The 13,021-nt window shown below is 41.9% G+C and overlaps 3 protein-coding genes across 3 annotated transcripts; all 3 read left to right on the top strand.

The window, feature by feature from the left end:
- The first annotated feature begins 483 nt into the window (after window positions 1-483).
- Window positions 484-2,085, top strand: LOC138600797 (uncharacterized). The gene is made up of 5 exons (XM_069672301.1): window positions 484-538; window positions 632-1,336; window positions 1,415-1,540; window positions 1,623-1,666; window positions 1,793-2,085. Exons 1-5 carry the CDS (start codon window positions 484-486, stop codon window positions 1,910-1,912), a joined length of 1,050 nt encoding a protein of 349 aa, XP_069528402.1. The 3' UTR covers window positions 1,913-2,085.
- A 6,576-nt stretch (window positions 2,086-8,661) lies between these two features.
- LOC138600803 (uncharacterized) lies at window positions 8,662-10,678 on the top strand. The gene is made up of 5 exons (XM_069672312.1): window positions 8,662-8,716; window positions 8,810-9,511; window positions 9,594-9,719; window positions 9,802-9,845; window positions 9,972-10,678. The coding sequence occupies exons 1-5, from the start codon at window positions 8,662-8,664 to the stop codon at window positions 10,089-10,091; spliced, it is 1,047 nt and encodes a 348-aa protein (XP_069528413.1). The 3' UTR covers window positions 10,092-10,678.
- A 1,028-nt stretch (window positions 10,679-11,706) lies between these two features.
- On the top strand, window positions 11,707-12,615 carry LOC138601148 (basic salivary proline-rich protein 2-like). Its single transcript, XM_069672728.1, has 2 exons — window positions 11,707-12,309; window positions 12,403-12,615. Exons 1-2 carry the CDS (start codon window positions 11,707-11,709, stop codon window positions 12,613-12,615), a joined length of 816 nt encoding a protein of 271 aa, XP_069528829.1.
- Window positions 12,616-13,021: the final 406 nt, after the last annotated feature.

Here is a 13,021-nt window from a genome sequence, read left to right as displayed (position 1 = left end):
CTCTTACAGTACTGTTTTTTTTTGCTTTCCGCCTCTTTCAGTGCAAAGAGCTTTGTGGTTTTCTCTTACTTTAAATGATGCTTTTGAAGAATACCACTCTAAGATCCCAAAACAATTGCAACACCGCTGCATAGAAAGGGGAAAAAACTATCTAAAATCTTACATTAAATTCAGGTATTTAGAAACATCTGATTAAATAGTATACTCTTGATTTTACATTTTATAATTGTACAGATTGCAGAATTAGAGTTCACAGGACTTCAGTTTAGAAAGAGATTTTATTGTCAATTATGTTCACGATTTTGATCGTAATGTCAAGATTCAACAAATTGACACTGCAGGCAGGAGTGAGGATGTGATCATGTTTCCTATATTGCAGAGTGTATAGTGTCACCAGTGACTGGCCAATCAAATCCTGTCTTGTCTCTTAAAAGAGGGGAGAGCACCAAGAAGTTTTTCATTCAGCACGGTAGCTGGAACACGATGACACCTCAAACGTTTGTGTTCTGCCTCTCATTTCTGTGCTTGGGGAAAATGGGTGAGTTGTATTTTCAAAAGTGTTTATTTAAGGCTGTTTGGTGACTTTTCATGACATTTATCTGTTGATTTTGGTTTTGGTCTTCCACTTTAGCTCAAACAACGGATCTAAAATCGTTCTCAAATGTGCGTCAAGAGAATGGATTTGTATCAGCTAATGTTGGTGACGAGGTGACTTTGCGATGTTTCTACAAAGGGGATGTTGCTGCAAACAAGTTTTACTGGTACAAGCAAACTCTGGGACAGAAACCAAAGCTCATCTCTACATACTACAAGTATGAAACAAATGTTAATTTTAATGATGAGTTTAAGGACAATACACGCTTCACACTGGATAATAAAATAGGTCATAATCACTTGAAGATCACAGATCTGCGGGTTTCAGACACAGCTATGTACTACTGTGCATGTAGCTATTCATATCTCTTTGAATTCACAGAGGGCATTACTCTCAGTGTAAAAGGTTCAGTTTTAAACTTCCAATTTCTGGTCAATCAATCTGGATCTGAGACCCACCAGCCAGGAGGCTCTGTGACTCTGAACTGTACAGTACAAACTGGGACCTGTGATGGAGAACACAGTGTTTACTGGTTCAGAAACTCTGAAGAATCTCAACCAGGACTCATTTACATCCAAGGAGACAGTAATGATCAGTGTGAGAGGGAACACAACCAACAATCCTGTGAGTACAACTTGCCATTGAAGAGCCTGAATCGCTCTCATGCTGGGACCTACTACTGCGCTGTTGTCTCATGTGGACACATACTGTTTGGAAACGGGACCAAACTGGACTTGAAAGGTATGTAACTGTATAGGGTCTTAATTTCTTTCTCTGTATAATACCTCCTACTGAAACTCTTTGTGTCTGACTCTGCAGATGAGGTGTACCCACTTGTCTTGGTGTATTTCTTGAGCGGGGCTTTGACATTTACTGTCATCCTGAGTGTTTTACTGGCTTTCTATATGTGTGTGATCAACAAGAGAAACAACTGCAAATGTAAAGGTACTGTCGCTGCTTTTCTTTCTTGTTGACAGAGTGTACTCACTTAATACAGAATTATCAAAATGTATTAACTCTCTTTCAGAGTCTTGTGCAAGACTTTCAGCTCCCACTACGACAAATGAACAGGTACTTTTTGGTTATATTAATAAATGTTGTAACTCATACACTTTAATAGCACAGTAGTGTTGTGGGATCCTTTTTGGATTCGCAAGTGCTGTATTGTCATTTATTGTTTTCATATTTTATTATCAGGGTGACCACAACGAGGAAAACCTCCATTACGCAGCTGTAAGGGAACACAAAGTCAACAGATCTAGAAGACAAGGAAACAACTCCAGAAATGAATGTGTGTACTCAAGTGTAAAGCAGTAACTCTGTCTATGTTTTGAATCTGTTTTTGTTTAACAAGATAAATAAAGGCTTATTAGTGTGTGGTCCCACTACTTGTTGGGACCACAGATTAAAGCAGCTGTGTATAGCCATAATTATATATTGAAAAGAAAATAGTTAAAATGTTTCATCTGTTATGGAAATCAAATACAATAAACTCAACAAGGCAGACTTCAGAGCAAAAAGAATGTCTGCTCCCTGTTTTGGTGAGGAAAAGAGGACACAGAAAGGAAGCAGTAAAAGGAACAGGCATTACTACAATGTGATGTTTTTTAAGAGTCAACATGAAGTGTACTGGTTCTCAGACTAAACAGATCTTATTGAGTATAAAGACTATATAGTAGTATAAGTATGACTATGTTATATATCATATAGGTATACAATCAGTATAGACAGTGGAATACATATTATGTACTATACTATACTATACATTAACAGATATGAGTAAATATGAATGCACTAGGTAAAATATAAGCAGTACAAGTGGGAGTCAATGTTTAATCTTAAAGTTTAAATTACATTTAGTTTAGACCTCATTTACCCCACAAAACACATCTTCCATGTCTACAATCTTCCATTTACTTGCATTGCTGTTTGGAAGCAGTTTAGTCCCTATCCCAAGCCTCCAGATTAATTGAGTATCTTTGTGACACTCACCGAGCTCCATCAATACGGTACTCTACAGATGCACGTTTAATATATACCACACACCATATCATTTTCAAGCACTTTGAGGAGGGCCAAGGGCAGAAAGTTCACAATGTATGTGCCTGAAACTAACATGCACTCAGTGTAAAAGTATAGCAAATTGAGAGTTGGGCCTTTAGTGACATTGGGGCTCACAGAATGCCTTTGGAGTGAGCTATGAAGCTGGGGTGACAGGGTCCCATCTCATGAACAACTGGACCGAATTTGAGTGTTCTGGATCCATCGGAAGTGTACAGAAAAGGGGTCTAAAGTGGGCGTGGCTGCCAATGTTTAAGTTTAGCAAATTGAGAGTGGGGCCTTTCCTGACATTGGGGCTCACAGAATGCCTTAGGAGTGAGCGAGGAAGATGATATTTTCTGGGGTTCTGGTGTTTTGTGGGTTCTGGGTCCACCGGAAGTGTCCGGGGGGAAAAAAATACAAATATGTACATATATTTATACATATATATATATAAATGTGCATATGTAGGCCTATATGTATATGTGTGTGTGTGTGTGTGTGTGTGTGTATATATATATATATATATATATATTAGGTCTGTCAACTTTGACTTTGACAGCACCTTCCCCTTAACACCACTAATTATTTTGATGCACGGTTAACACAGACGCGTTTTATTATAATGACCCTCTGCCCGCCCTGTAGCAGAAATGGCTAAAGAAAAGGGTCTTTTAAATGGAAAATTCAGCCTTAAAGCCCTGCGAGATGGTTCTCTGGACAAGATAAAAAGTTATTTGTATTTACTGTCGAGTTACCACAGGCAGTGTTTCCGCCACATACATTTTGCCACGGCACCACCACTGCTTCAGATTTCTGTGCAATTCAACGACTACGCTCCAAATGAACGGTCGTTCGTCCACTGACACAATGACAGAAGTCACAGGACATCAGGACGCTCTCTGTTCACACACAATTATATGCAGTTCTGTAATGCAATGTAAACATTCCTACTGTGTATCTCCGTATGTCCCTATTGTAAATGCATTGATTGTCGCTGTTTATAAAGCTTATAAAAGGTGCAGATGTCATTCGGTAACGATCGATCGTTTTGATTGCTACATCATTAATAAAGTCCCTTGTGCAGAGAGCAGAGGTACGTGTTGGTGTGTTGGTCTACATGTGATGTGCAGAAATCAGTGATATATGCAATGATTGCCATGTTATGGTTTCAACATAATTTTTGAACATGCAGTACCTTTGCGGTTATTCTGTAGAATATTCCGGACAGTATTTGTCATTGTTTTGGAATGTTGCAGTAATAATAAACATACATTTGCATAAAGGAAGCTTATTTGTCCATTCCCATGTTGATAAGAGTATTAAAAACTTTAAAAAAATATATCTTTAAAGTACATTTACAACAGGTAAAAAATGTGCAATTAATTTGCGATTAATCACAAGTTAACTATGGACAACCATGCGATTAATCGCAATTAAATATTTTAATCGATTGACAGCCCTAATATATATACACTGCTCAAAAAAATTAAGGGAACACTTAATTGTCACAGTATAACATCAAGTCAGTTAAACTTCAGGGATATCAATCTGTCCATTTAGGAAGCACAAGTGATTGTGAATTAATTTCCCCAAATCCCCAAAAAGGGAATGGTTTTGCATGTGGTGGCCACAGACAGGCCTCCAGATACTTCCTGACTGATTCTTCTTTAGTTTTGTGTTCTGCTAGTGTCCTTGTCACTACTGGTAGCATGAGGCGGTACCTGCAGCCCAATCAGGTTGCACAGGTAGTCCAGCTCCTCTAGGATGGCACATCCATACGTGCGGTCGCAAGAAGGTTTGCTGTTTCTCCTAGCACAGTCTCAAGAGCATGGAGGAGGTACCAGGAGACTGGTTGTTACACAAGGAGAGCTGGACTGCTGTTTGGTACCGGGATGACATCTTCCTAGCAATTGTTAGACCTTATAGTGGTGCAGTGGGCCCTGGGTTCCTCCTGGTGCAGGACAATGCCCGACCTCATGTGGCCAGAGTGTGTAGGCAGTTCCTGGATGACAAAGGCATTGATGCCATTGACTGGCCCTCTCGTTGCCCTGACCTAAATCCAATTGAGCACCTATGGGACATTATGTATCGGTGCATCAGACGCTGCCAAGTACCGCCACAGACTGTCCAGGAGCTCACTGATGCCCTGATCCAGGTCTGTGAGGAGATCTCCCAGGACACCATCCGCCGACTCATCAGGAGCATGCCCAGAAGTTGTCGGGAGTGCATACGGGCACGTGGGGGCCATACACACTACTGAGTCACATCATGACTTGCCATGATGACATTCATGCAAGTTGGATCAGCCTGTGATTTCAATTCTTTATCTTTACTCTGATTTTGGGTGTGATTTTGAATCCAACCCTCAATGGGCTGATAATTTTGGTTTCCATTGAGTTTTGTTACATCATTTTGTTCTCGACAAATTATACAATGTACATCAGTAAAGATTTTCAACCTGAATTATATGTTCATCAAGATCTGATGTTTGATTTAAGTGTTCCCTTAATTTTTTTGAGCAGTGTATATATATACACACATATATATATATATATACATATACATACATACATATACTATGGCATGCCGTTCAGGAAATTAATCTTTGAATATACTGAATGGAACTTTTAATTTATTGAATTAATTCTTGAATATATTGAATGAAACTTGACTGACGTCATCAAGGCACTGCTGCCATCTTGTATTTTGCTGCTGCAAGAAGTGAGAATGAGTCAGTCAGCTCGGAACCTTGTTGCAGCAATACTGAGCAATGAGGACAAACAGGCCTGTTGTAGTCGGCCTGCCACGATTAAAAAGGGAGCGAACTTCTTCGTCAGGAGAACGGTATTAGGCACGGGTACTATCGGGAGGATTTTGGCCCGTACAAGCACTTGCCAATGAGTTAATAATGACCTCATTGCTCAGTATTGCTGCAACAAGGTTCCGAGCTGACTGACTCATTCTCACTTCTTGCAGCAGCAAAATACAAGATGGCAGCAGTGCCTTGATGACGTCAGTCAAGTTTCATTCCATATATTCGAAGTTCATTCAATATATTCAAGAATTCATTCAATATATTCAAAGTTCATGCAATATATTCAAGAATTCATTCAATATATTCAAAGTTTCATTCAATATATTCAAAGATTAATTTCCTGAACGGCATGCCATAATATACATATACATATACATATATATATTATATACATGTATGTCTGATGCCTGTCTGATGTTATTCAATATCTTGTATTCTTCAATAAAAAAGACTGTTTGGTCGACTACGTTTATAGCGTCGGCCTTTTACTTTATTGATTGCATTTATGCTTCAAAACCTGTATTGTGTACTGTATAAAAAGTGATCTCTATAAATAAAATGAACATATTTTAAGCTTTGGCGAAGCAATGGCGAACGTAACTTCCGGGTTAACCACATATCAGCGTCCATAGCAACCACCATAGCAACAGCAGAAAACGTTGCATTCTATATTTCTCTGGCGATAGCTGAAAGAATCTTCGTAATTACTAACAAACTAAAGATCATAAACATCCAATGAGTGAAGATTGTTAAAAATAAAATTTACATTTCTCACTAGAAATGTCATCAAAACACGTTTCCATGCCCAAACTATATTCAAATATATAATTTTTCGCTGAAAATAAAAGGAATGTCCGCCATGTTTTTTGTTTTAGCCAAGGGAAACCCGTCACTCATGTGACGGTACGCAGGCCCATAGAAAAGAATAGGGGAAAAAACGTAGGAATCTCACAATTTTAGAGCCTTCATTGTGAAACTAATACGTTTTGCAGCATGGACAAACGTACAGTAGCTATTGTACATTTTAATGTGAGACTGGGTTGCGTGGAGACAGCAGCTTCCTTCTGCTGGAGGACATTCTGGACCCTCTTGAGATGGGCCTGCAGGTAAATATTCACAGGAGGTACACACAGTGACAAGTATGGCGACACAGTGAGAGTCTCTAAACCACAGTAATCCACAGGTAAGCTAACAGGTAGACTCACACAGCAGAATCATAGCAGGGGAACACCAAGCAGCCATGGGAAGAGGCAGACTGGACCAAGCTTAGGCAGAACTCGTGGTCAGGGACAGAAAGCTGAGGTGATTTCTGGGATTATGACAAGGCTGGCAGGTCAGAGGCAAACAAGGTGGGGATCAGGGATCAGTCCAAGTGAGTGCAGATTTTTTTCTCATGCTCTTTGACTTATAACCAAGTGCAACACCAAGTCCTATGGCCTTTGGCAGACACAGGCAGTACAGGGATTAATAACAGCCATTCAGTCGGTTGTTTGTAAAAGTTTGAAATGTTTATTACAGCAGCAGAACAAGCTTGTATTTGGCGTCTAGGCTCCGACCTCATCACTCCTCACAGATTTATTTTAGATGCAGACATTTAAAGAGTGGTGAGATTATATCTTAAACCACCTAGGCGGTGCCTGCAGATGGATGCTGGAGTGGTGGTAGGGCTAAAAGTATGAGTGCAGTACTGGTGCAGGGCAGTCGGGGCAATGTCAGAGCAGGTGTTGGGGAGAATGATGCTCAAGTTTGAAAGCTCCAGTTACGTACCTAAACTAGCTTCCAGGCGTTGCTCCATGAATCAGCATACTGCAAACAGTACATCAGCTTATCAAAGCTGGGAAGGCACAGCACCAGCCAAGCTCCTCTGGAGGACTTCTCACTGTAAAACAAGACAGTCTCAAGGAAGGTGGGTCACGTTACTGGAAAACATTATAACCACTCTGCTCCACCCAGACATGCTGTTAACATCAGACACATCAAAGCAGGTGGTATTGCTGGAACCTACTCTTCCCTTGGAAGACAGTATTGAAGAGACTAACAAGAAGTAAAGGGCTAAATATGCAGAGCTTCTGTCAGAGCGCTGGAACAAAGGCTGCAGAGCCCGCAAAGTCAAAAATAAAACTTCTTGGAGTGAAAGTAATGCAATGCAGAAGGGTCAGAAAAACATGCAGGCTGCAAAAAAAAGGCCTCCCAGGGGCTTTGGATCCAGAGGAGCTTACCTTCAACGAGTGCCCCACTTGGACAAATTGATTCTTGAAACTCGCTGTTCCAACCAGCGAATGAGGAAATACAGTATTTTATCCATGGGACCAATTCAGTTTTTGTTCTTTTTTCTGGCCAAACATTCCACATACCTCTGCCCCATGTGGACAAAAGTACAGTGCAGTCATTTGACAGAAGCTTCTGTCCACTATAACTTACATTTTCATATGCTTACATTGGGAGCAATACACATTTTTAGTCTCTTATGCCTGCAACCAACTACCTTCAATGTCAATAATCATTCCCAATCCACTCTGCGAACTGAAGTTGCGCATTTCCTCATCATTTGGGATATTTTTCATGCAAACTGTGTACAATCTTTATTTGGCACAGAACCATTTTAAATTTTCTTACATTTGTATTCAATGTCTAAGTTTAATGATGTGACTGATGAGCAGCACCTTTCAAAGGCAATGCATTGCTGTGAATCTCACTATAATACTGGATTAGTATCAATTTAAGATGTTTCCATTCAAGGGCTTTGTGGTTTTCTCTTACTTTAAATGCTGCTTTTGAAGAATACCACTCTAAGATCCCAAAACAATTGCAACACTGCTGCAACGTAGAAAGGGGAAAAAACTATCTCAAATCTTACATTAAATTCAGGTATTTAGAAACATCTGATTAAAAGTGAACAAAAGTAGACTGAATTACTTATTTATGCAAGTATGCTCTTGATTTTACTTTTTATAATTGTACAGATTGCAGAATTAGAGTTCACAGGACTTCAGTTTAGTAAGAGATTTTATTATCAATTATGTTAATGATTTTGATCGTAATGTCAAGATTCAACTGACACTGCAGGCAGGAGTGAGGATGTGATCATGTTTCCTATATTGCATAGTGTATAGTGTCACCAGGGACTGGCCAATCAAATCCTGTCTTGTCTCTTAAAAGAGGGGAGAGCACCAAGAAGTTTTTCATTCAGCACTGTAGTTGGGACACAATGACACCTCCAACGTTTGTGTTCTGTCTCACATTTCTGTGCTTGGGGAAAATGGGTGAGTTGTATTTTCAAAAGTGTTTATTTAAGGCTGTTTGGTGACTTTTCATGACATTTATCTGTTGATTTTGGTTTTGGTCTTCCACTTTAGCTCAAACAACGGATCTAAAATCGTTCTCATCTGTGCGTCAAGAGAGTGGATTTGTATCAGCTAATGTTGGTGACGTGGTGACTTTGCGATGTTTCTATGAAGGGGATGTTGCAGCAAAGTTTCACTGGTACAAGCAAACTCTGGGACAGAAACCAAAGCTCATCTCTACATACTACAAGTATAAAACAGATGTCAATTTTCATGATGAATTTGAGAACAATACACGCTTCACACTGGATACTACAATAGGTAAAAATCACTTGAGGATCACAGATCTGCACGTTTCAGACACAGCTACATACTACTGTGCATGTAGCTTTTCTTACGTGTTTGAATTCATGGAGGGCATTACTCTCAGTGTAAAAGGTTCAGTTTTGAACTTCCAATTTTTGGTCAATCAATCTGGATCTGAGACCATGCAGCCAGGAGGCTCTGTGACTCTGACCTGTACAGTACAAACTGGGACCTGTGATGGAGAACACAGTGTTTACTGGTTCAGAAACTCTGAAGAATCTCAACCAGGACTCGTTTACATCCAAGGAGACAGTAATGATCAGTGTGAAAGGCAACACAGCCAACAATCCTGTGAGTATAACTTGCCATTGAAGAGCCTGAATCGCTCTCATGCTGGGACCTACTACTGCGCTGTTGTCTCATGTGGACACATACTGTTTGGAAATGGGACCAAACTGGACTTGAAAGGTATGTAACTGTATAAGCAGGGTCTTCATTTCTTTCTCTGTATAATACCTCCTACTGAAACTCTTTGTGTCTGACTCTACAGATGAGGTGTACCCACTCGTCTTGTTGTATTTCTTGAGCGGGGCTTTGACATTTACTGTCATCCTGAGTGTTTTACTGGCTTTCTATATGTGTGTGATCAACAAGAGAAACAACTGCAAATGTAAAGGTACTGTCGCTGCTTTTCTTTCTTGTTGACAGTGTGTACTCACTTAATATAGAATTATCAAAATGTATTAACTCTCTTTCAGAGTCTTGTGCAAGACTTTCAGCTCCCTCTAGGACGCAAGAACAGGTACTTTTTGGTTATATTAATAAATGTTGTGACTCATACACTTTAATAGCACAGTAGTGTTTTGGGATCCTTTTTGGATTCGCAAGTGCTGTATTGTCATTTATTGTTTTCATATTTTATTATCAGGGTGACCACAATGAGGAAAACCTCCATTACGCAGCTGTAAGGGAACACAAAGTCAACAGATCTAGAAGACAAGGAAACAACTCCAGAAATGAATGTGTGTACTCAAGTGTAAAGCAGTAACTCTGTATGTGTTTTGAATCTGGTTTTGTTCAGAAATCATATTGTCACTACTTGTTGGGACCACAGATTAAAGCAGCTGTGTATAGCCATAATTATATATTGAAAGGGAAATAGTTAAAATGTTTCACCTGTTATGGAAATCAAATACAATAAACTCAACAAGGCAGACTTCAGAGCAAAAAGAATGTCTGCGCCCTGTTTCGGCGAGGAAAAGGACACAGAAAGGAAAGAGTAAAAGGAACAGGCATTACTACAATGTGGCGTTTTAAGAGTCAACATGAAGCGTACTGGTTCTCAGACAAAACAGATCTTATTGTGCATAAATTGCCTTTAATATTTAAAGATGAAAACACATTAAATCAACTTTATACTATAAAAAATGATCTTTAGATAAACACCAAGTTAGAATATTTTTGTTTATTTCTATTGATGTGTCGGTCATGAACAAGTCTATTTTATGAGCTTGCTCCCATTTTAGAGCATTGACTTTGATTTGAAAAGTTGTAAATGTTACATACTAAAAGTCCAATGCCCACTTTGGTGTAACAGCTTGAATGAATTGTGTGCACTCAAATAAATTTGGATGATGAATGAGTAAAACCTTCTGCCTGTGAGCTTCTTACTATTTACTATGTTTTTTTATGTTTTTCATGAGGTGTTTACATGTACTGCATGTGCTGAAAATAAATTCATCCCATGATTCCATGAGGTGATGGTAAGATCAACAAAACAAGACAATCTTGAGTGCTGCTTGGACTGAGTGCGGGGGAATTTGTAGCTGAGATGACAAGGAGTCGCAGAAGTTACTGACGGAGCATAGCATTGCATAGGCAGAACTCGTGGTTGGGGACAGAAAGCTGAGGTGATTTCTGGTGGTGTTGGTGGAGCAGGTATAATGAGAGTAGATGTATGTTGGTTTCACAAAGACAAAGACAATGAACCACCACTGAGACAGGGGAGCACAAATACTAAATAAATTAGGAAGTGAGGCTTATCAGACACAGGTGAGACAATCAAGGGGCAGGTGAAAACAATGAGGGCAGGGCACATAATCAAACAAGCGGGAAACACACAAAAGCAGGAACCAACACAAGAGACAAGGTGACAAAGTAAAACAGGAAATATCTAACCAATGAAACACAAATAAAATACTAACTAAACAAGACTAAATCCTGACAAGAACACAGAATAAACTAAATATAAAACTAAACAATGACAACTCATGACAAGAGACAAAGTGACAAGGTAAAACAAGAAATAATAACACCGAAATACAAATCAAAACCATAACTAAAGTAGAATACCTCATGGCATACCCCCCCTTCAAGGGATGGATTCCAGACGTCCCTAAGTAAAAACAAAAAAACAACAACTTAAAAGTCTCTGAGAACACGAACGAGGGAGGGTGGAGGGCGTCCAGAGTAGGGACTCAGGGCAAGTGTTCTTGAACTGGGAAACGGTTAAATGTTTGGACAGCCAGGAGCCTGCTTAGGGGTCTGAGCCTTCAGGTGGACAGCCTGCCTGAAGGCAGGGCAGAGGCTCAACAAAACCATTCAGGTGGACAGCATGGAGGGGGAGCAAAGGGAAACCAAAAGCCTTCATGTGGATTGCCTAGATGCGGAGGAAGAATGGCCACCAGGTGGAAGGAGCCACTCCAGAGGGCGACCAGGATGGCCACCAGGCAGGCAGAGCCTCTCTGGAGGGTGACCAGGACGGCCACCAGGCGGACGGAGCCTCTCCAGAGGACGAACAGGTGTCAGCTGGACCACGGATGGAGAAGCAGGAGCAGGTGTCGGCCGGACCACCGACTGGCAACCACCAACAAGTGTCGGCCAGACCGCCGACGGGGAGCCAGGAGCAGGTGTCGGCCAGACCACCGACAGAGAACCAGGAGCACGTGTCGGCCGGACCACCGACGGAGAACCAGGAGCACGTGTTGGCCGGACCACCAACAGAGAACCAGAACCAGGTGCAGGTGTCTGCCAGACCACTAACAGGTAACCAGATCCAGGTACAGGTGTTGGCCGGACCGCCGATAGAGAACCTTGAGCAGGTGTTGCCCAGACCACTGACGGAGAACCAGGATGGGCATCCTCCAGATGGGCCAGTGGAAGTGTCCACCAGGACGCCGACGGAGAGCCAGGGGGGCCATCCTCCAGCTGGGCCGGAGGAGCAGGAGTCGGCCGGGGAGCCGTCTGGACCCGGGGAGCAGGAGTTGGTAGAGCCGACCGGAACACAGTAGCAGGGGTTGGCAGAGCCTCCAACCAGAGCACAGGTGCAGGAGTCAGCAGGGCCTCCGACTGGAACACAGGAGCAGGGGTCGGCAGGACCTCTGACGGAGAACCTGGAGCAGGTGTCGCCCAGACCGCCAACGGAGAACCAGGAGGGGCATCCTCCGGATGGCCCAGTGGAAGTGGAAGGGAGCAGGAGTCGGCTCGGGGAGCAGTCTGGACCCAGGGAGCAGGAATCGGCTAGGGAGCCATGTGGACCCGGGGAGCAGGAGTCAGTAGAGCCTCCGACCTGAACACAGGGGCAGAGTCGGCAGGGCCTCCAACCGGAACACAGGGGCAGGAGTCACTGGGGAGCTAGGCAGTGGAGGTTCCAGGGCTCTGGGCAGGGGAGATGGGCGAGGAGGACAGCAACCAAGATGGCCGCGTCTCTTTCTGGTGCTACCTCGTGAGCAAGAAAAAACAGTAAGGCGAGTCCCAGACCACAGACACTGCGGGTAGGTTTGGCAAACCATGCTGTGCACAGAAAGCTAACTTAATTTAGGAGAACAGGCAGGTAATGGAGGAGCAGGCTCTGGACAAACAGGTGGTGGGCTTCAAGGCTGGAGCCCTTTAGAATTGATAAAGAGCAAAAACTTACTTTAAACAAATCCAGGTAACAGATAATGCAAGGGAAAAAACAACAGTAACACAAGGAGCAGG

Source organism: Semicossyphus pulcher, unplaced genomic scaffold (genome assembly GCF_022749685.1).
Source record: "Semicossyphus pulcher isolate SPU_LCO1_2020_fin unplaced genomic scaffold, fSemPul1.0.p SCAF_21, whole genome shotgun sequence".
NCBI lineage: Eukaryota > Metazoa > Chordata > Actinopteri > Labriformes > Labridae > Semicossyphus > Semicossyphus pulcher.
Note: the sequence above shows the minus strand (reverse complement) of the source record. Positions and strands in the feature narration are given on the sequence as shown.

Bases quoted from the DNA above. Each gene is read 5' to 3' on its own strand.
- LOC138601148 (XM_069672728.1), top strand. From the start codon at position 11,707: ATGCGGAGGAAGAATGGCCACCAGGTGGAAGGAGCCACTCCAGAGGGC. The intron at 12,310-12,402 runs GTAGAGCCGACC...ACTGGAACACAG, and splicing joins GACCCGGGGAGCAGGAGTTG to GAGCAGGGGTCGGCAGGACC.
- LOC138600797 (XM_069672301.1), top strand. From the start codon at position 484: ATGACACCTCAAACGTTTGTGTTCTGCCTCTCATTTCTGTGCTTGGGG. The intron at 1,337-1,414 runs GTATGTAACTGT...CTGACTCTGCAG, and splicing joins GACCAAACTGGACTTGAAAG to ATGAGGTGTACCCACTTGTC. The intron at 1,541-1,622 runs GTACTGTCGCTG...ACTCTCTTTCAG, and splicing joins AAACAACTGCAAATGTAAAG to AGTCTTGTGCAAGACTTTCA.
- LOC138600803 (XM_069672312.1), top strand. From the start codon at position 8,662: ATGACACCTCCAACGTTTGTGTTCTGTCTCACATTTCTGTGCTTGGGG. The intron at 8,717-8,809 runs GTGAGTTGTATT...CTTCCACTTTAG, and splicing joins TCTGTGCTTGGGGAAAATGG to CTCAAACAACGGATCTAAAA. The intron at 9,720-9,801 runs GTACTGTCGCTG...ACTCTCTTTCAG, and splicing joins AAACAACTGCAAATGTAAAG to AGTCTTGTGCAAGACTTTCA.